This window comes from Drosophila takahashii, chromosome 2L (genome assembly GCF_030179915.1).
Source record: "Drosophila takahashii strain IR98-3 E-12201 chromosome 2L, DtakHiC1v2, whole genome shotgun sequence".
Taxonomy (NCBI): Eukaryota; Metazoa; Arthropoda; class Insecta; order Diptera; family Drosophilidae; genus Drosophila; species Drosophila takahashii.
This window is the reverse complement of record NC_091678.1, coordinates 16,556,728-16,578,977: the sequence shown is the minus strand read 5'-3', so window position 1 is coordinate 16,578,977 and position 22,250 is coordinate 16,556,728. Positions and strand designations below refer to the sequence as shown.

Genomic DNA, 22,250 nt, shown 5'->3' with positions numbered 1-22,250 from the left:
TTCACTTCGTGATAATGGATTTTCCATGTCGCATACGCCGCAGTCGCTGTCGACGTCGCTGCCTGCACGACAAATACAATCTGCTCCAGGCCCCCCCCTGCCCCATTCCATTCCGAAAATCCCGCCCCCACCCCAAAAACCTCTCCACAGCAGCCAGGGCGACAATTACCTCCCCCCTGCATCCTGTGGAGCTCCTGTTCTGGTTTCGGGTTTGTTGGGGCATGATAGATGACAAGTCTCGGTAGGTGTACGGGTATGGCTGTGTGTTCGGCAAGTTCTTGGGCACTTGAGGGTCCCCAGGATGTTCTCAAATTTGAATTTGCATCCACACCAAAGCTCATATGGTTACAGTACAATCTGCTGATGTACGAATTATCCGCATATCATAAAAATACAGTTTTCTTTATTTTTTACTATGGTTCCTTTATTTTAAACATAAGCAATTTCATTTAAAAATCCTTATCTTTAAACTTATTTAAGGAACCTTTTTCTGGGACTAAAAAAAATATTTTTTATTAACGACGAAATTGTTTTTCCACTTAAAATGTATAATAATAAATTAAAATACAAAATAATACGCAAGACTAAATTTAGATATTTGAAAAGGCAGAATTAAAAAATTTCCTAATTAGAAAATTAGAACAAAATTTTAAACTATAATCAAATTCTTATAAACGGTGAATCAATTACAAAATCCTATTAACAACTTGTAAACCAAATCGTAAACGTTAAGACAACACCAAGACATAAAAGCTAAGCTAAACCGAGCGACCACTGTACACGACTTTTGCCAGTTCATGTGGGCGCCTAAAATATGCAAAAAATTATACAAAGTTGGCAAGATTTCTGCTTTCGCTTTCGCTGGGAATCAAAAGCTGCCCGGCTCTGATTTAGATTTTGACTTGGGCATCATTGGGTGACTCCACGACCTTCTCCCTCCTACATATCTGCCCCGTGCCATCCATCCATATATCACCTCCTCCCCCATTCCCATCACGCCTCCTTTTGTGGTCTCAATTAGGTGGCCCGTTTGAGGCTCGACTTCCGCTTGTCGTTCTGGCATCGTGTTATCTTGGCCAGGCTAGCATACATACTACCAAAGGAGCCGCAGGCCAAAAGGATACGGCATTGCCAGCTCGGAAAAGCGCTTCGGACGCTTTCCATTCTCTTCAAGGACTTTCTCCCTTGGCTTGAAATAAATCCTCTTTCCCTTAAGAGCACTCTCTTACATCCTTCTCTTCGTCTGCAGTTGGGCTTGTTTGTTTGGTTGTTTGTTTTTCTTTTATTATTATTAAAGTTACATATGAACTTAATTGATAATGAATTTTTTTTAATCGGTTTTCTTTGCTTTTTTTGTTTGTTTTTTAATAATTTTATTCGCTTTTTTTATTTAATTTTAATCAGTAATATTAAACTTTTTGTATTTCCTTATTTTCTTTTTTATATTTTTTGTTTTTGTATGAATCGCTGGCCCGCCCCGCGCTTCCCCGATCGCCTTGGCTTTTCCTTCTGCTCCTGCCACATACTGCTGCTACTTTTTTGCTGCTGCTCCTGCTGCTTCATCGTAATCTTCCTGCTTTGTCGGTCGTGGGTCGTCTGCTGCTGCTGCTGCTCATGCTGCTCGTCCTGGCGTTCGTCCTTTCGTCCCGTTTAGTCCTTTGTCAGCCCCATCCGCCCATACACACATCACGTCATAATCCATGAGTCCATCCATCCATCATTTCTGCTCCCTGGCTTTCTGCTGCGACGCTTAGTTCGTTATTTTTATAAATTAACAAATTTAGCTAAGTAGTTGTAGTTCTTCTTGTTGCTTGCGGTTGTTGGTTGGTTGGTTGGTTGGTAGGTTTGATTGGATTGTATCATCATTTCTGTATACTGCTCCTGCTCCTCCCCTTTAACTTTGATATAACTTTTCTGTCTGCCGCCCCCGCTGGCGACTTTTCCGGGTTTTTCTTTTAAACTGTGGGCAACAACAATAACTGTTCAATGCATTTTTGTGTTCTCGACTGTTATGGTTACTTTTTTTTCTTTGTTTATACAATATTTTCCACTTCTTTCTGTTTAAAACGATCTCCACAAAACAAATGCATCGAGGTTTTAGTTTCGGGTTGTTTTTTATGGTAATTTTTTTTTCGACAGCACTTGCCATTTTGTTTATTTTGTTGCTGCTGGTTGGATTTGTATATATTATATATTGTTTCGGTTCTTGTTGTTGTTATAATGCGATGTAATATGTGTAAATGTAAGCTGCGTAGGTGCAAGCAATCCAGCTTAAAGGAAATAATCGGGTGTTCTTCGTGTAACATGAGGCTCCCCGCGCCTGGGTGCTGGATCAAATTGTAGGCTAAAAGGAAATATAAATATGGTTCAGACATGAGTCATTCAAAAGGGGACGGGTATGTAAAAATGCACTCACAATGAAAATTTAAGTGAATCATCCAGTTCCATGAGGGCCGCTTGGTTGCCACAACGGTAGCAATAGTTTGGCGCTGAGAATATTGTGACCACGTTGCGATCGTGACACCAGTTGTAGCCCTCCATCACCAGTTGATGGGCACGCGACACGAGTGTCAGACCGTTTGTGTTGTTAAAGGTTTCCGAAATATCCTGAAAGAGGGCAAAAAAGGTTAATTTGATTTAATTTTCTCCCGTAATTCTTTTAATTGACTGGTTCAATTTGTTATGGATAAAATTACCATTTCCTGAATTTCTATGTTCCTATCAAATTTCCTACAGTTTGGAAGGCACAACATTTATGACTAAATATGAAGTCAAGGGCTTTATTTCCATTGATTGTGTTATCAGTGGGCTTATTTTGGCAGTAAATTCCGATTAGCGATTACTGGTTATTGATTTTATCGGCCGAATGCTGTGATTATTGATTGACACTGATAAAATTTGCAAATAAGAACGAAACAAAGAAGAAAAAGGAGTTCAAGTTTGAAATGTTAAAAATGTTTTCACTTAACTGATTATTTGCAGGCCTCAAGAACATCTTACCCCTTTATTTTTTGCAGGCTTTATTATGAAATTCCTCTAGTACTTGGATTATTTCTAACGCCAATTATTATACAAGCGATTACTAAACAAAGAAAAATAATTCACTCAAGCTATAGTTATAGATTATATTTACGGGTCTGTTATCAGTACTTAAGAGGTCGTTTTGCAAACATTTTAAGTGTAAAATTGCTTTCTCAATTAACATAAGTTATTGACTTATTTAAACAACGAAGTTTAAATCCATAAAATTTCCCCAGCTTAAATATTTTATGGTATTCCCGTTAAAAATTGAGCCAGTCAACTGAAAAGATATTTGTTATATAGCCAACGGGGAGGCATTACTTACCTGGCCAAAGGTGTAACCGGCACCACGAGGCGAGATTCCCCAGCCACCCCTGTCATCGGGATCGGACCAGAGAAGATCGCACATGGGACCCTCGTGCGGCACCTCCTGCAAGCGGTCGAGGGCCCGGATGTGGTCCAAGCTATCGATCGAGGGACTGAGGCCTCCGTGCAGGCAGAAAATCTGCCCGTCGACGAGCGCCGTCAGCGGCAAGTAGTCGAACAGATCGGTGAAGTACTTCCAAACGTTGGCATTGCCGTACTTGCGCAGGCACTCGTCGTAGAAGCCGTACACCTGTGTGATTTGGCGCGACTCGTGGTTACCGCGCAGGATGGTTATGCGCTCCCGGTAGCGGACCTTCAGGGCCACCAGAAGGGTTACGGTCTCCACGGAGTAGTATCCACGGTCCACGTAGTCGCCCATGAACAGGTAGTTGGTGTCCGGGGACTTTCCGCCTATCCGGAACAGCTCCATCAGGTCGTGGAACTGACCGTGGACATCTCCGCACACTGTCACGGGACATTTTACCTCCTGCACGTTCGACTCCTTGGAGAGGATCTCCTTGGCCTGCAAAGGGGAGAAAACAATCAGTCATTGGATATATCTGGAGGAAAATTCTTCAGTAAACTGATTATCTTATAGCTGAGGGAGTAAATAAACAACGCGCATGAGGAAAAAATAGTTTTTATCGATTCAACACCCGCATAGTTCTTGATATTTCCCATGGTCGAAGAAAAACAATTTTCGCATTAAAAACAATTATTTGTTTTTACAATCGCAGCCAGTAAAATCTTCTAAACAAAAAGGTCAAATATTTAATTTATAAATTCAATCAGGTCGAATTAAAATTTATAAATCATATACCCATTTAGACTTTGTATTTGCCAAAAAATTAGAATAACTAGATTCAAATCTACACTACTGTGTTACAGATCAAATCTATACCAGGGTCAGAGGAGATAAAGAAAGCGATTAGTACATTGTACATTATTCACTATACTAAATGACTCAACGCCAACACGCAAAGTGAATTCTAAAAATAGCTTGTAACTAGCAGAAAAGATAAAACATAGATATAGGCTAAGTGCAGTGCCTAAGTCTATTCGAATGTTTAACAAAGAGATAGGAAAATACAACATTTTCTCTTTAAACATAACGAGATAATTTTATAGCAAGAAAAATCTCGAACTCTTAAGTGATTCCAAAAATAGTTCTCCACAAAACCCTATAAAACTCTATTCCTAAACATTTTAAAGAAATAGTACAACGAATTCCCTCTTTATTTATGTTTTTATCAATAATCACTAATATGAAGGAAACATTTTTAGGATTTATAGTAAAATTCAAATAAAAATATGAGACAAATCTAAAAAAAGTTAATTATCTTTTACGGTCTATCTTGTACTCTTTCCATTTCTTATAGTAGGGTGAATGGTGCATGACACGACAGAATATCTGAGAAACAGAAAGTATTAACGAAACCGAAAGTGATTCCCAAAATAAATGGAAACTTGTACCAACAGTAAAACATTGTCAAAGGGCAAGGCCAGCTGTCAAAATCTAGCAATCGGTCGAGGAACCTGGATCGTTTTCTTGTCGAATTTTATATTTTTTGGCACAAGTTGAAGGTGCTAATAAATGACACGTGAAAACCAAAACAAAGGCAGTTGAAACGCCTTAAAATTATGAGATAAGCGAAAGGTTTGGCCATATTTTATGTATGTTTAAATTAAAAATTTATAAATTATTGTTCCAATGTAATTATGTCTACTTAACACTCTGGAAAAACGGAAGATTTTCTTGGACTTCTTATCATTAGATGATGAAATTTAACTTAACATGTAGAAAGATAAAGCGTTGGTAAGAAATGGACAGAACATGTGTTACCGCCCCAGCACATTTTGAATTCCGATCAATTTAATTAAATATATCAGCTGGATCAAATATTAATCGACATATCTGGCCGACAACCCAACGGCCACACTGTTGCAGTGCGATCCTCAAGAGGAGAGGAAGATTTTTTAAAGCTCTTGATTTACTATTAATTTGTGACTTGATTTAACCAATAAAAATACATCGAAGTACAAACAACCGCTGTTGAAAGCTTCTATTAAAGGGTCGGCTGTAACATTCTTTAAAAAATCTTGTTATTCGCGTCAGAACGATTAAGTTCCGCGTGTGCAAAGAAACACCCTAAGTGGCTGCGTCTGAACAATAAAGTTCCGTAGTATTAATATTAAAAAACAATTTAGTTTCAATCGCGGGTTAACTAATAATTAGTGCTCAGCTGCGTCTATTAGAACAAGAAAGTTCCGCAGTCCCGTACACTAACTTTACATTTACCGCAAACCTCAAATTAACTGCGTCATTTACGATCAGTGAGTACACATCAAGCGCAGACAGAAGCTGGCAAATAAATTTTGCGAAGACGCTCTGCATATTGGTGTTAGTGATTTGTGACAAAACCAACAAGAACAAAACTAAAATCTGATTACACGGTTTGCCTCTCTGCCAAATAAGGCTGTGAGTAGGGGCATAGCTTGCTGAAGCAAATAAATTTTCCCCCAACGGGCAGAGAAGCTTACAACCGAAATCAAATTGGCGAATACGTAAAAATGGTTCCACGCGGAGATGATAATTCAACGTGCGGTTCTTGCAAAAAAGATGCAACCGGAAAAGACATAATATGGGTTCAATGTAATAATTGCAAAACTTGGTACCATTTCTCTTGTGTGCGTGAAGAAAGTGATCATAACATTAAAGGCTGGGCCTGCCCTCCTTGCGAAAAGATTGATACAACACAGCAAGGCGCCGCCGCGCAGGGATTGGAAAATGCTCCATTACCTCTCGAAAAGGACAAGCTGGACTCTACGCAGACTAATAGAAAACCCCTACCCAATGCTTTACAGCAAATAAATGTAGCCGAAGTTGAGCTTCCGAAAATGAGTCGGCAAGAAACACCCGGTATAAATATATCAACTAACATTCTTATGTTACAGATGCTAGAGGAGAAACGAGAAGCTGAGCAGAGATATATTGAACAAAAATACAATATTTTGTCGCACCAACGGGATTCCAACATGGCATGGACACCCACAACAATGGGCCCCAGCAGCGCTCAATTATCAGCACGACAAATACTACCAGCCGATTTACCTACATTCAACGGAAACGCAGACGAGTGGCCCACCTTTATAAGCGCCTTTGAAAACAGCACTTCTGCTGCCGGCTTTTCGAATGTCGAAAATATGCTTCGGCTTCAAAAATGTCTTAAGGGGAAAGCGTACGATCTAGTCCGAGACAAGCTTTTGTTGCCATCTATGGTTCCCGAGGTTATAAGCACATTGAAAACATTCTTTGGTCGCCCGGATCAAATTCTGGACCGCCTAATTGAGAAAGCTAAAAGAATCTCAGTAAACAAGGACAGGCTGGATTCACTCATCGACTACGCACTTGCCGTTCGCAACATCTGTGCTACCATGGAGGCCTGCCAACTAGACGCGCATCTGAACAACCCTATGCTTGTTCGTGAGTTGGTAGACAAACTCCCAAATCAATATAAGCTGAACTGGGCAATGCACCCAAAAGAGGGATCCATAGCAAATATAAAAGCACTTAGCGATTGGTTGTATAAGATCGCCGAAGCCGCCTCCACAGTCGTCTCAACTTCATACTCAAGGACGAATAACGTACACACCCATACCAGCTACAATGACGTACAGCCGCAACATGCGCAATCGGAGGAGCAGTCACACGTAGCGCACCGATCCGAGAACTCACCTTGCTTCGTATGCCAAAGCGTACAGCATCAAGTCGCTCAATGTGAACAATTCAAAAATCTCACATATGAAGGAAGGCAACAAGTTGTTCGCGACAACAGGCTCTGTTTTAAGTGCCTTAAAGTTCATGGCCGTAGATGCTTCTCTACCAGCGAATGCGGTGTTGGCGGATGTGAATCGAGACATCATCCCTTACTTCATAAAGGCAGCCAAAATATCAACGTCGTCACGTCCCACCAAGTCAAGTCAGCTGAAGCTGACCAATATTTTCGTGTCGTGCCAATACGGATCCAAGGTGACAATATTAAGGTTGACACCTACGCTTTCCTGGACGAAGGCTCTTCGGTCACACTCATAGACGAATCCTTCTTTAAGCGTTTAAACATACGTGGCACCGCCGATCCGATCTGTATGCAGTGGACCAATCAAACCACCAGAAAGGAGAGCAATTCCGTACGCTTCAATATTCGAGTCGCCGGAGCAGGCGCCACCAAAACATATTGGCTAAATAATGTTCACACGGTGAAAAACCTAGGCTTGCCAAAACAGACGGTCAACGTACAAGAATTGCGCATCAAGTTTCCACATCTACATGGAATACCCCTACAATCTTATTGGAATGCCGAACCAATGATTCTCATTGGAAACAACAACTGGAAGCTCGCTGTGCCACGAAAGGTCAAGGAAGGAAAATGGAATGACCCCATTGCGTCCAAGTGTATACTCGGTTGGGGACTACAAGGCTCCACAAGCCCCAAAACTGCCTTTTCCATGCACCATTGCCAGTGCAACTGGGACAAGATTGAAAAGAGCGTTAAAGAGAGTTTTTGTGTTGAATCTGTTACACCAAAGACGTTTCGTTCTGTGGATGACGAGAAGGCCCTGGAAATATTGGACAAAACTTGTTCAAAAACTGAAGGCCATTACCAAGTAGGACTTCTTTGGCGCAACAATAATCCAATTCTTCCGGAGAGCTACAACAACGCAGTAAAACGGCTAAACTGTCTAAAGGCTAAGATAAACCGAGAACCTGAACTCTTTGACAAAATTGAGGTGCAGATAAATAATCTACTCAAAAAAGGGTATGCAAACGAACTGTCCAGTGCCGAACTTGTGGAACAACCTGAACGCGTGTGGTACCTTCCAATATTTATAACCCACAATCCGAATAAGCCTCAAAAAGTCCGACTCGTCTGGGATGCGGCTGCGAAATCTCATGGAAGTTCACTCAACGATTTTATGTATACCGGGCCCGATTTACTACATCCACTCACCGAAGTATTAATGGCGTTTCGAGTTGGTAAAATAGCTGTTTGTGGCGACATTGCTGAAATGTTCCACCAAATTCGAATCCTGGAAGCAGATGCGCACGTTCAACGTTTCGTGTGGTACAACAAGGAAACACAGGCAATCAGAACCTTCGTAATGAGATCTATGACATTCGGAATATCCTGTGCGCCATGTATTGCTCATTATGTTCGCGACAAGAACGCGGAAGAATACAAGTTGCAAAGCCCGCGTGCATTTGAAGCCATTACCAAGGCACACTACGTCGACGACTACATAGATAGCCTAGCCAACGAAACTGAAGCAATCGAGGTTTCCCAAAAGGTCCGAGACATACACGCGGCTGGAGGCTTCCATATTAGGAACTGGGCTTCTAATTCACCCGAAGTCTTGAAACATTTACAGGGTGATTCGCTCAATCTACAACCGCCAAAGGAACTCGGAGATCCAGAAAAAGTACTCGGTATGTTTTGGGAACCAACAACTGACATGTTTAAATATGTTTTTAGATTTGCACGAATGAAAAGAGACGTCCTTTCCGAAGAAGCCTTGCCAACCAAACGCGAGGTACTGCAAGTGTTGATGTCCATATTCGATCCGTTAGGATTCTTATCCTGCTATACTATTGGCCTTAAAATGCTTCTTCAGGAAATTTGGCGTACAGGCATTGGCTGGGACGACATCTTACAAGGACCTCAGCTGGTATTTTGGACGAAATGGAAGGACTTGCTACCCCAATCTACAACTATTCAAGTACCGCGTCATTACTCACCCTTACTTCATATGGCGGATTTCATAGAACTACATACTTTCGTGGACGCCAGCGAGTACGGATATGCCGCCGTGTGTTACTTTCGAATAGGAAAAGGGAACGATATCACTGTCTCACTGGTCGCAGCAAAAAGCAAAGTGGCCCCCCTTAAACCACTTTCCATACCACGCATGGAGCTGCTTGCTGCTGTAATCGGTGCACGCTTATCCTACAAAGCGCGGAGCACTCGCAACATAAGCGTCGATCAACATACTTATTGGACTGACTCAAGGACAGTACTTTCCTGGCTGACGATGGACCCACGTCATTTTCACGCTTTTGTAATGCACCGCGTAGGAGAAATTCTGGAGACCACAAGCGCTAGTCAGTGGCATTGGGTACCAACGAAGCTTAACGTAGCAGACATGGCGACAAAGTTTATCAACAAACCAAACTCACAAGAATGGATAAACGGCCCATCATTTCTTCAGCACTCAAAGGACCAATGGCCGGAACAGCCCACTTTATGCCCATCTTATGAAGTCAACACTGACGAGATTCGAAAAACGGTCTTGGTAATCAGAAAGCAAAGCATAGGAGCGATACCATTAAACGTTGAACGATTTTCCGATTGGAAGCGCTTGTACCGAGCAACGGCTACCTTTCTGTTATATCTGGCCATTCTTCGAGCTAGATGCACAGCGGGAAAAATCCAAAAAGTGCTTACGCTCGAACAACTGACGTCGGCCAAAAATCTACTCTACAAGACAGCACAACAAGACGCCTTCAAATCGGAACTTGAGACTCTTCAATCGGACGGATTCATAAATAGACCCAGCGCATTGATCGGACTGAACATTTACATAGATAGTGATGGAATAATGCGTACTCAAGGTCGTTCAGACACCATAAATCAAAGCCGAGACCAAATTGTCTTGCCAAAGCGTCACCACATCACTCATCTAATAATAAAGGAATTTCACGAAACAAACCATCACATGCTGCACGAGGGAAGTATTAATCTTATCCGAACCGTATATTTTATTCCCCAGTTACGTGTTGTCTACAAATCTGTACGGAAAGCGTGCCAAAGATGCAAGAATAACTCGGCGATCCCGGATCCTCCTCAGATGGCACCACTACCACCAGCTAGAATCGCTAGCTTCGAGAGGCCCTTTACGTACACTGGAGTGGATTTCTTCGGTCCAATTCTTGTTAACGTGGGCCGACACAAGGAAAAACGTTGGGGTGTAATTTTTACATGCCTCACTTTGCGCGCAGTTCATATAGAGATAGCCCACAGTCTTGACACTAGCTCTTGCGTAATGTGCCTGGCAAACTTTATGTCGCGACGCGGGACGCCCAAGGAAATATTTTCCGACAATGGAACTAATTTTAAAGCAACTGAAAAGATCGTCAAAGAGGAGCTCAAAAATGTTGAGTTTGACAAGCTCGTGGTAAAATATGACAAAATCAAATGGCGCTTCAATCCACCTGCCGCCCCACACATGGGCGGGGCATGGGAACGTTTAATTCGATCGATTAAAATGGTACTCAAATCAATTTCCCCGAACGCCAATTACAACGACGAAAGTCTCAAAAATGCTCTTATAAGTGCAGAGTACGTTATAAACTCCCGCCCACTGACCTTCGTTTCCTTGGAGGCAGAAGACGATGACGCTCTTACCCCCAACCATTTATTGTTAGGATCCGCAGACGGCTTCAAGCCCCCAGTAACAAAGGAGTCAAACCCAAGACAACGTTGGTGCCAGGCAAACGAACTAGCCGATCTATTCTGGAGGAGATGGGTGAAGGAATACATGCCAATAATCACCAGGCGATCCAAATGGTTTCCCAAACGACGTCCTCTGGCTATTGACGACGTCGTAATCGTAGTGGACGAAAATCTGCCCAGGAACCTTTGGCCCAAAGGACGAATTACAGATGTCGTCACAGCCAAGGATGGCCAAGTGAGATCCGCTACTATTAAGACTCAGCATGGTATTATGGTACGGCCAACAACCAAAATAGCTGTACTGGACGTTGCTCTAAAGTAAATGTAAACACCCCATAGCTGTTTACGTGGGGGGGAATGTTACCGCCCCAGCACATTTTGAATTCCGATCAATTTAATTAAATATATCAGCTGGATCAAATATTAATCGACATATCTGGCCGACAACCCAACGGCCACACTGTTGCAGTGCGATCCTCAAGAGGAGAGGAAGATTTTTTAAAGCTCTTGATTTACTATTAATTTGTGACTTGATTTAACCAATAAAAATACATCGAAGTACAAACAACCGCTGTTGAAAGCTTCTATTAAAGGGTCGGCTGTAACAACATGATTAATATGACTTCTCATTTTGTAATTACTCATGCCGTTTTTCTTTGTACTGAAACTAATCATTCTTTTTTTAAATTGTAATGTTAAAATATTATTTATACCATGTATTAAATAAAGAAAAAAAAAGGTTTTTAGGTTTTATGTAAACCTACGACTGATTATTGCCCTAAAAAAGTAAAAATCGTTGGCAAAATTACCGGTTTTTACAAAGCCATTAATGTGTCAAGTTGAACAAACAAAATTTCCATTCAATTGAAACATTCCGCCGTGTTCTTTTGGCATTTCTCATATTTATCAGCTGATGAAATGGGACATGACAACAAGTTCCGGGGGTAAAAACCGAATCCGGTGGCGCAAATGGGCGATTTATGCGTGAGCCAATTAGATTTTTTGCCATATGCACATTACCTTGGAGGCTGTTGCTTCCGCTTGGCCAGAAATCGGAAAAAAGAAAATAAATAATATAAACTCATGACGAGGCCAGCACACCCATACAAAAACAAATACAAACACTGATGCAGCTGCTTCTCTCTCTCTCCTATCGGCTCTATACGCTTTTCTTTCTGAATCCAACAGAACAGGATGAAGAGAGGCCACAGAAGACGCGCCCGAGAAGAGCGGAGAACGTTCTTCTGGGCCGGAGATTCGTGATCCTAATGGGAACACAGGCAAATATTTGGGTGACGCAAACATAACCCCACTTACTCCCAAATCAATGAATCGTTATCTGTCCGCCCCTCTCGCTCGCACTCAATCCGCTTGTTTGTTTGTTTGTGTGCGCACCGCGCCTGATGAACGGTAAAATCGGCAAATTAAAAACAATTGATATCAAAAGTGTTTAATTGAATGTGGCTGGGCATAAAAAACGGAGCACAAACACCAGTGCAATTGCATTATTCTAGATACGACGGCACATATGTAGATACATATTCTAGGGGCGCGCACACACCGACACACAAAAACATTAAGTAATATTTACTCAGCAAAAAACACGGCGGAGCACAGGGAGTTTGCGGGGGGCGGGGGCCTGCGAATTTCCAGTGGACACAACAACAAGCACGCACATTTCACTATAGTTAAACAATTCGATTTGTACAATAATACACAAAAAGAAATATCTCTTTTTCCCAGGTTTAGCCCATTAGACCAAAGCGCCGTTCTAGCTGTCGCATTCGCGCACGCACTTGCCAATCCCGTTGTCCCGCTCGCACTTGTGCGCGGCAATGCGTCGCTTGGCCGTTGGAATTTACCAATATTCCAATATGGCGACGCAAGCCGCCGCTACTGTGCGAGCGAGAGGCAGCGCCGTGAATCATGCTCTCGCGCTCTCCTCTCCGCGCCTCTCCCCATTGGAAAGAGCGAGAGGGCCCGAGGCACGCAGCGAAGCACCATTTGCAAAAAATCGCTCGCTCGCATGCAATGACGAAAATTATTTTTATAACATCTCCTAATTCGCATGGGAAAATGGGCAAGGACCGGGCCTTACCTTGTCGCAGAGGGTGCGAACTTGTGTCTCTGTCAACTGATTGCATTCGTTCAACTGCTCAATCCATTGATCAAGATCTTTTGTTGTTGCTTTATCCTCCATCGCAGTTGTGGTGGAAGAAAAAGTCTCGTCAATCTTTGTCGATTCAATTTTGACGGCTTTTCTTTAACTCGGGGGTGCAGGAAAATGGACAACTTTGCAGTTGCGTTCGATTGCCAGCCGCGTATTCACTCGTTTAGCCACACAAATGCTTGTGCCCACTCGAATCAAGTCGATTCGGGCGATTTTCCTCGTATTTTTTGTTCACAAAAGCGACGACGACACGATTTGTACGAAGGGAAAGAAAAGTGTGGCCGCGCGCGCCTCTAGCGAGTAATCCACCAGGCCCTAAAACATATACCATCTGCCTCTGGGAAAATACCATTTTTATTATTCCGAATATACCGAAAAGAACTGGAGGAACTATCGATTGCACTGGTAGTTGCACTCCAGTTTCTACGCATTGTTAAGTCAATTCTGCTAGGGTCCAACCGTCATACACCCTAATATGCCATTTTTAAAGCCTAGAACTCACACCGACGAAAACAGCTAGCTAAATATTAGGAAATATATTATCGCTTACTAAGCGACAGGCAATAGGTAGCTCAGATGACCACGAAATACCAAAAAATACCAGATTTAGATGGTGAATTCCGAAGAATAAAGGCGTCAGCTACCTATTTGCCTCTCGCTTACTCCTATGCTTAGCTAGCAGTTTTCGTCGTTGTGAGTACTAGGCTATAGAGTGCATCCGTTGGAACTTTTTGGAATACGCGATTCCCACAGAGCACATCCACCATTCAATAACAGTTGACTTTAAAATCGGATGCTTATCTCAACATAAACGAAAGAGGTTTCAACTCAGAAAAAGGTTCAAAAAATCGTATTCTTGAATGTCTGAATTTCTATAACATATCCTACAACAATACAGCAAACAAATTGCTGTCTGGAAGAGGGCCTCCCGTTGGAGTGGGGACACCGTAGGAAAACATACAAAGATTGTCGCATTGCGGATCAAATAAATACCTGTATATTAATGCTGACTCGATCGGTGCAGTTCCAGGGATTCCAGATATGCTATGTCCTATCAAATGTGGTTTTTAAGTTGTCAAAAATCAAAACGCCTACTTTCTAAAAATTTACAATGAACTCTGTTCCGATCCGATCCGTCCGATCCGGCTCGCTCCGACTTATGTACTACCTGCAATAGAAAAAAGATTTTTTGGAAATTTTTATCGCGATATTTTTAAAACTGAGAGGCTAGTTCGCATAGAAACGGACAGACTGACATGGCTAGATGGACTCGGCTATTGGTGCTGATATACTTTATGTTGTCGGAAACGTCTCCTTCTCTGCGTTGCAAACTTCTGACTGAAATATAATACCCTCTACAAGGGTATAAAAATGTCGATTGTTTCGGACTATCCTAATTTTTATTTGGTATAGATTTGGATGCGCATCCAGTGTGAACGCGACGCTTCGCGTCTATCGATAGTTCCCAACTTACCAACACTGCGGCTGTTCTGACAGTTGGCATCTTAACGAGCACTGGAACCGGAACTGCCTCTTTTTCTGCCAGCTTGCAGCGCCTTTGGACGTGTTTCAAGTGCGCTCCGTTTGCAAATAACTAATCAAGATGTCCGAGACCCTGCAGTTGCGCGGTACCCTCATTGGCCACAATGGATGGGTCACCCAGATCGCCACCAACCCCAAGGACCCCGACACCATCATCTCGGCCTCCCGTGGTAAGTTATTTTTCCAGTTCTATGGGGAAGCACCCCTATAGAAAGCGAACACCACGTGCATTATTAATGGTTGGCGGCTTACAGACAAGACCCTGATCGTGTGGAAGCTGACCCGCGACGAGGACACCAACTACGGTTACCCCCAGAAGCGCCTGTACGGCCACTCCCACTTCATCAGCGACGTGGTGCTGTCCTCAGATGGAAACTACGCCCTCTCCGGATCCTGGGATCAGACCCTCCGCCTGTGGGATTTGGCCGCCGGCAAGACCACTCGTCGCTTCGAGGGACACACCAAGGTGGGATAAGTTTCCAATTGCACTTAGTTCGTTCAGGGACTTGAGATTTTCACACATGAATACCCGATTTGTACCGGCGAACGGCCGAAAGTAAGGTTAGGAGTGAGGTTAGGCATCGCCTTTGCCGCGTACAAATCGGAAAACATACATATATATTGCGCCTATGCGAGGCAGAATTACTGGTTGACATCTGTACGTACGCTTCTCCCTTCGCTCGAGTCTCGGCTTAAAATTGCTTGAAGCTCCCTCGTAAGTAGGCAAACAATCACTGATTTCCATTGATCCCGTAATATTATTGATTTCATCACTGACTGGTTGGGTTAGCTAAAGAAAATATAGAAATAAATACATACCAATATGCAGCTGTAGTTAAAAGACATACAGTATTTATTGTATCTTAAAATTGTTGATAGATAATTTACTTTTATAATATTCAGTTTGGAATAACAAATATTTGATTATTTGTTTTTCATCATACAACAATATCATCTATAAAAGTTTTTAAAATATAGTTATTACTTACTTACAATTTTTATTTATTTCTTAATTTTTATAAAATATTCTAAATATTATCAAAAAAATGAACACTTTCGAAATTGTTTTAGAATATAAATATTTTCTTCAGCATTTTCGTTAAATTTTTAAACATCTATAAAGCTTTTCCAAAAATAGTTATTCTTTACTAACATTTTTTATTTATTTATTTTTTAAATATTCTAAAGAATATCAATAAAAAGAACACTTTCGAATTTGTTTAAGAATATAAATATTTTCTCTAGCATTTTCGTTAACTTGTCAAACAGATGTTTAATTCTTATGACTACAGCTGCGTTAAATAAATCATAATTAATCCAAACAGCCAGTGCAAATTCCAGTGAATGTAATATATTATTTATAAAAAAAATCAATCCATTACCTTGAACTAATCGTTAAATGCTTCTTCGCTTTCTAGGACGTTTTGTCGGTTGCCTTCTCGGCCGATAACCGTCAGATCGTGTCCGGCTCCCGGGACAAGACCATCAAGCTGTGGAACACCCTGGCCGAGTGCAAGTTCACCATCCAGGAGGACGGACACACCGACTGGGTGTCCTGCGTGCGCTTCTCGCCCAACCACTCCAACCCGATCATCGTGTCCTGCGGCTGGGATCGCACCGTGAAGGTCTGGAACTTGGCCAACTGCAAGCTGAAGAACAACCATCACGGCCACAACGGCTACCTGAACACCGTGACCGTCTCGCCCGACGGCTCCCTGTGCACTTCCGGTGGCAAGGACTCGAAGGCCCTGCTGTGGGACCTCAATGACGGCAAGAACCTGTACACCCTGGAGCACAACGACATCATCAACGCCCTGTGCTTCTCGCCCAACCGCTACTGGCTGTGCGTCGCCTACGGCCCCTCGATCAAGATCTGGGATCTGGCCTGCAAGAAGACCGTTGAGGAGCTGCGCCCCGAGGTCGTCTCGCCCACGTCGAAGGCCGACCAGCCCCAGTGCCTGTCCCTCGCCTGGTCCACCGATGGCCAGACCCTCTTCGCCGGCTACTCCGACAACACCATCCGCGTCTGGCAGGTGTCTGTTTCGGCTCACTAAGCTACTGACTTTTGTATTGGGCGCCAAATTATTTGTTTAGCTAAAACAAAAATAAAATTTAAGCGTCCTTGACTCAAACAAAATTGTGTATCTTGTAGTGGCTGATTAAGTTTTAATTTTAAGATTGGGAACAGAAAGCACGGCGTTTTGAGCGGGGAAAATATTTCAAGCTGGGGTCTGGATCGTAAAAATTATATAGGGGTAGCTTACTTTTGGTAAAGATAAATGTTAATAAAGGAATCAAATTTTATAATAATTTTATATTTCTCTATTAAATTTTAACGAAAGTCGAGGGCTTGTGTATGGGGATGTGCATTGAATATTTGTTGTTTTTGGTAGCCTTTTTGATTTTATTTTGATGGATGTGTCTCGCTTAAATTTATTTGCAAAAAAGATAATCTCAAATCTCAGACCGCGCCAATTTCATCAGGTATTCTTGTTTTGGTCTACAAGGTTTTGAGTTTCTTCACTATTTATAGTTATTTAGAATACATTTTTTTGTATATATTTCGTATTTTAAAACTCTTATCAAAATTCAAAAGATTTTTTTATTAATTTATCATCTTTATTAATACCATCCCAAATTTAAATTATTAAAAAAACGAATTGAAGTATTTAAGTAGCAAAACGGAATTGTCGCATTCCGTCTGCCTTGTTTTATTTGCAAAAACATTTCGATAAGTAGGAAAATGTTTTTATTTTACAAGTATAACAAATAAATTAAATAAATAGTTGAGTTTGATGATGCTTCTTTGACTGCGTCAGTGACTGTGATGATTTTCGTGTTCGAGATGGGGAAACAAAGTGCGCGGCAATGAGGCGGCGGATGCAAAAATATATTTTGTACAAAACAACTTGGGCTAACAAACAACCTTAATTAATACAATGAAGAATGGGGGAAACGCAATTCCAAGTGATCTATGTATGGATGTGTGTCTGCGATGAATGAACTCTGCCTTTGGACAAGTAACAAAATAGACAAAAGTATTTAGCAAAACGCCTAACTAGAAATTTTGGGCACTTTTGTTTGTTTTTTCTTTGGGAGGAGGAAAATTTGGGGGGAAAGCTGTAGAGCATTTCTAAGCAGGCACTCTAATATTTCGTATCTCATTTGGTTTTGATTGAATTCGAGCGTTGCACAACTGCAGGCGCAACTGGTTGCGATTTGGCTGGGACTTTTAGGGACTCATCTCCCGCTTTTCCCGCTGAGCTGCCAATCTTATAAACATCGTTCTTGAAGACTATCACCAGCACGGTGATGTTGTCTACCGAGCCACGTTTATAGGACTCCATGACCAGAGATTTGGCGCCAAAATCCGACTCCTTCAGATGCTCCTGGGCGAAAGTGCAGGCCTCCTCGTTACTGAACGTGTCCCAGAGGCCATCGGAGGCTAGTATCAGAAAGTGGGGCCTAAAAGGAAGTTAAATGTTAATCATAGGTCTAAATTAAGTTCGTTTAATTGTATACATATGCTAAAGAGCCCTGCGTTAACCATTCAATTTTTGTTTTATCATAGTATGCCATGAAATTTCTGATTTTTCAATTCTATGCGAAATAAATTGAATGTTTTTCTGATTCATTTCGAATTGAATAAATGAATGAATAATTTTTATGAGTTTTTTGAATTTTCTAGTTTTTTTTTGTGCTTTCTTTTGAGAACAAAAAGTGGAAAATTTTTAACAAATCAATGTTAACTGCTTAGAAAATAAAATTCATGCAGATTTAATCACAAATTTATGGCCTTTTCTTCTTCAAAAGAAATTGTCTTTTGAATTATTTCGGAATTCTTACCATTCATTCAATTCTATTAAACTCAAAATTCAAATTCATTCAATTCTATTAAACTCAAAATTCTAATTAATTCATTCATATAAAACAATAAATTCAAAATAATTCATTGAATCCATTCATGCAGGGCTCCTATATGCTATAAAGGAAAAAAGTCTACTTTTAAGCTTGTTAATTAATTCACTATTTTTCTAAAGGCTTCACTCACTTGTGATCGTTCAGTTCGAAGGTCAAAATGTCCGGCGTAGCAATCACCAGATTCTGTAAGCGTGCGGTTAAAAATAAAGTCAAGATTAGCTTGGCTGGTAACCGATTGGGATCATCATCTCACTTCCTACCTTATCTTTCAGCGGATAGTCGCCGAGGGCACGTGATGTAGCCAAAACGCCGGCCACGCGCCAAACTCCTCGGAAGGCGATGAAGCCGCCGGCATCGTGGATCCTCTTTCGTTCGCGCACCTGCTGCGGCTTGTGATCGAAGGAAAGGGGAATCGCAATGCCACGGGAATCGTACATGACGCCGCGGGAGTCGCCCACATTGGCCACAATCAGTTTGGAGCCTTGGACAACTGCTATCAGGGCGGTGGTGCCCGCAATGTTGGTCTGAAGGTAATCAATTATTCAGTATTTATTAATTTAACATAGAAGAATTACTTACCGCCCGCTTGGCTTGCTCCACAAGTTTGTAGTCGGCCGACATGATCTCGTCTGTGATCAGTTTCCCGAAGTTAATACGTCCGTTTTCGATGTAGCACTTGGCTTCGTAGTTTGGCGGTGGCGCATTGCCCGCTCCATTCTGGGCATTGTTGTTGTTGTTCAGAAACGAGTCCTTGGCGGCGCCCACATTTCCACTGGCTCTCATCGCCGAGTTCAGCTGGGCTGTATAAATATCGGCGATCGAGGCCTCGGTTGTCTTTTGTTTAATGGCGCTGCAATCAGCAGTGGTGCTGTGGGCCTTTCTTAAGCTATCCTTTCGAGTCACCGCTGCCGTCGGTTCTGTGTTCTCCTTGTTCGATTCCTTGCGACTCTGCTTGCGAGCCAAATAAGGACTCTTGTCGTAGTCACCGGAATATCCTTCGGTCTTTAGCAACTTGGACATCTCGATGATCTTGTTGTAGATGTTCTTTACCAGCACATCCTTGGCAAAATCTGCGGCAAACTCGCCGCCATGTCCGTCGAATACAGCAAAGAAGGAGATGCCAGTGTTGTTGTTGATGTTCTCCTCAATGATAAATCTGGAAAATTAATAAAAAAAAAGTAATTAGATTGATGGTAAGATAAATAATCCCTTGTGGTAGCTCTAAGAGTTTAATTGCTTAAACAAGTATTTCATGTAAGAACATAGTAAGTTAAGTTATAAATAAATTAAAAATTAATGAGATTGATGGTAACATAAATTATATCTTGTGGTAGTTCTAAGGGTTTTATTGCTTATTAACAAAGTATTGTGTTTAAGAACACAGAAGGTTAAGTTATAAATTTAGACAGATATGTCCGAAAGTCGCTGAATGTCCACTTTTATGGATCACTTATTCGAAAGCTAAGTAATATTTGTCGTAAAAAAAGTTGGCATATGGAAAAGATTAACGTAGCCATAAGGTGATGCATTACTATTTGAAGAATTTATAATTTTATAATTAATGCTGTCTCATTTGCCAAGATCTTGTTTGTCAATAGGCAATTTAAATCAAATAACAAGTAACATTTTTATAATTTTAGAAAGTCTATAAATCCAGAAAGATTTTACGTATTTTCTGGGAATAATTTTGACTTCATGAAAAGGCTTTGACTACGACTATATACCAACCTATCCTCCATGCGAGGCCTGCGTCCCAGGACCGCGAAGGCGGAGCTCTGTTGTTTCATCTCTTCCCAGCTCTGGTGATCCCCGGCACTGGCCGACATCTCCATCATCTTGACGGCCTTCTGGCGACCGAGAGTGGCCTGGATGCGACCCAGGATGCTGCGACTCCACACATCTACCGCTTGCAAGTAAAGCAACAGGACGAAGAGGATCAAGCCGCAGAAGATGACCTCCGGGCGCAGGACATACAGTCGGCACAGCTTCCATATGTAGGCCAGGGGCGAGTTGATGGACGAGAAGCCCACCGCAAATTTCGACAGGATTTTCATGTGCGATACGTATGTCTGATAGAACACCTTATCTTCCAGTTCGTCGTCCATGGGAAATGCCGGTGTATCGTTATTCTCTGCTGGCGCTCGATTTCTGTTCTGTCTGGGATTTTGAAGTTAAACGCATGCGAGACTGTCAGCCGTGAGTGTGGGTGGTGGGTGTCAGTGTGTAGTATATGCAATAAATAAAAAACGAAATTAAAACAAACAACAAAGGGGTTGGGCATTTAATATGCGAGACTTTCCCGTTTAAAATTCTATCAAACTTGGCGGAATCGGAAGTAATATAATTTCGCATTTCTCGTTGTTTAAATTTTACGGTTTCAAAGACCTCTCCTTTAGTTGATTTTTAAAAATATTTGTAAACTCAAAAAGGTAGATATGTATATACTTTGAATGTTTTATTACTGTTTTTGAGGAAGTTCCGGTACCAAATTAATGTGAGAAGCTTTTAATAAAGTTATTGTTTTTAAAAACCTTTACTATAGTAACACTACGACCGTTTTTCTAAATCAATTTTAAGTGTTGGTTAAATAAATAAATGTTGTTAAGTGGATAGTTTTAATATTTGTTAAATTTTTTTTTTTAAGTTAATTTATTGTAATTTCAAATTTAACCATTAACCAAAATAAAACGGATCATTAAGATACCAAGCTTACCATTATTTGGTACTAAAAAGGAACGTCGTAATAAATGTAGTACCAGTTTTTAAAATTCTTGAACATTTACTTTTAATATTGTACCCTTTGTAGAGCATATTTAAACATGAATATTACGAATGGATTGTCAATTAGTACATCTTCTTTAAAAACATTTTTAACTCATCTATAAATCGCGTTAACCAAAATTATTATTACTTTCGACTAGGAGATCATTTGGGACTACAAAAATGTTTTTTAAGTATATTAAGTTTGTATATTTTTTTTAATGAACGCATTTCCGACTCGGCCTAAATTCGATGGGAAAAATGCAGATTGCTCGCAAAATGAAAATCCCAGTCCATTTCGGGGAAAAACGTACTCTGGGGAAAAGCACTTGACGCTGCACGTCAGATGTCGTATTATTTTTATTTTTGTGTTTTTATTTTATTATTTTCCGAGTTTTCCACTGCCGCCGTTGTTCCCGTTTTTTTGTTTTTTTTTGTTTGTCGTTCGCCGTTCGTTCGCCTTTCCTTTTCGCCGTGTCGTGTCCCTTTTTCTGCGCTTACACTCGCTCTTTCCTCGCTCGTCCGTCGCCTTTCTTTGGCATTATATTTTCGGATGTTCGAATATTCTTATTTTAAAAATAAACTCAGTTTCTTGCATAAAATCAGAACATCCGCACTGCGTGCGTGTGTGTGCGTGTGCTCTATATACGTATGCACATCTGTCGCCCGCGTTCGTGTGTCTGCCCGCACGGATGTCGCAATAAATAAATAAAAAATATATATTCGCTTCCACGCACTGCAACTTGAACACCGACCCAAACAATGCCGATTTAGCCAGCGACTCGGCTGCTTTTAGTTAAAATAAACCTGCACTTGTTGAGATTTCAGCTGAAATTGATGACATACGTTTCGGCTGAAAAGTATCGATAGGGGTCGCGGCGATAGCTCTTATCGATAGTCGGTAGGGTTACTCTTCTCACGAAAAGCTTGAATGTTTGTCGAAAAAGCAGGGAAAAAGCAGG

The 22,250-nt window shown here is 41.4% G+C and overlaps 3 protein-coding genes across 3 annotated transcripts; 1 reads left to right on the top strand and 2 right to left on the bottom strand.

The window, feature by feature from the left end:
• Positions 1 to 2,095: 2,095 nt before the first annotated feature.
• On the bottom strand, positions 2,096 to 13,353 carry mts (protein phosphatase 2 catalytic subunit mts). Its single transcript, XM_017157804.3, has 4 exons — positions 12,994 to 13,353; positions 3,347 to 3,910; positions 2,417 to 2,607; positions 2,096 to 2,344 (listed from the first exon to the last, which is right to left on the bottom strand). Exons 1-4 carry the CDS (start codon positions 13,093 to 13,095, stop codon positions 2,272 to 2,274), a joined length of 930 nt encoding a protein of 309 aa, XP_017013293.1. The 5' UTR covers positions 13,096 to 13,353; the 3' UTR covers positions 2,096 to 2,271.
• Positions 13,354 to 14,585: 1,232 nt separating this feature from the next.
• On the top strand, positions 14,586 to 16,744 carry Rack1 (Receptor of activated protein kinase C 1). The gene is made up of 3 exons (XM_017157797.3): positions 14,586 to 14,777; positions 14,862 to 15,073; positions 16,026 to 16,744. The coding sequence occupies exons 1-3, from the start codon at positions 14,669 to 14,671 to the stop codon at positions 16,659 to 16,661; spliced, it is 957 nt and encodes a 318-aa protein (XP_017013286.1). The 5' UTR covers positions 14,586 to 14,668; the 3' UTR covers positions 16,662 to 16,744.
• Positions 16,745 to 17,267: 523 nt separating this feature from the next.
• Positions 17,268 to 22,149, bottom strand: LOC108068311 (protein phosphatase 1L). The gene is made up of 6 exons (XM_017157794.3): positions 21,603 to 22,149; positions 20,257 to 20,715; positions 19,108 to 19,684; positions 18,789 to 19,052; positions 18,659 to 18,711; positions 17,268 to 18,072 (listed from the first exon to the last, which is right to left on the bottom strand). The coding sequence occupies exons 2-6, from the start codon at positions 20,631 to 20,633 to the stop codon at positions 17,769 to 17,771; spliced, it is 1,575 nt and encodes a 524-aa protein (XP_017013283.2). The 5' UTR covers positions 20,634 to 20,715; positions 21,603 to 22,149; the 3' UTR covers positions 17,268 to 17,768.
• Positions 22,150 to 22,250: the final 101 nt, after the last annotated feature.

What these genes read in the sequence shown, in the direction of transcription:
- Rack1 (XM_017157797.3), top strand. Translation starts at nt 14,669, where the DNA reads ATGTCCGAGACCCTGCAGTTGCGCGGTACCCTCATTGGCCACAATGGA. An exon ending in CATCATCTCGGCCTCCCGTG is followed by an intron (nt 14,778 to 14,861) that starts GTAAGTTATTTT and finishes GGCGGCTTACAG; the next exon opens with ACAAGACCCTGATCGTGTGG. An exon ending in GCTTCGAGGGACACACCAAG is followed by an intron (nt 15,074 to 16,025) that starts GTGGGATAAGTT and finishes TTCGCTTTCTAG; the next exon opens with GACGTTTTGTCGGTTGCCTT.
- LOC108068311 (XM_017157794.3), bottom strand. Translation starts at nt 20,633, where the DNA reads ATGGACGACGAACTGGAAGATAAGGTGTTCTATCAGACATACGTATCG. An exon ending in AGGCCTCGCATGGAGGATAG is followed by an intron (nt 19,685 to 20,256) that starts GTTGGTATATAG and finishes TTAATTTTCCAG; the next exon opens with ATTTATCATTGAGGAGAACA. An exon ending in TGGAGCAAGCCAAGCGGGCG is followed by an intron (nt 19,053 to 19,107) that starts GTAAGTAATTCT and finishes GATTACCTTCAG; the next exon opens with ACCAACATTGCGGGCACCAC.
- mts (XM_017157804.3), bottom strand. Translation starts at nt 13,095, where the DNA reads ATGGAGGATAAAGCAACAACAAAAGATCTTGATCAATGGATTGAGCAG. An exon ending in CCGGTTACACCTTTGGCCAG is followed by an intron (nt 2,608 to 3,346) that starts GTAAGTAATGCC and finishes GCCCTCTTTCAG; the next exon opens with GATATTTCGGAAACCTTTAA. An exon ending in GATTCACTTAAATTTTCATT is followed by an intron (nt 2,345 to 2,416) that starts GTGAGTGCATTT and finishes ATTTCCTTTTAG; the next exon opens with CCTACAATTTGATCCAGCAC.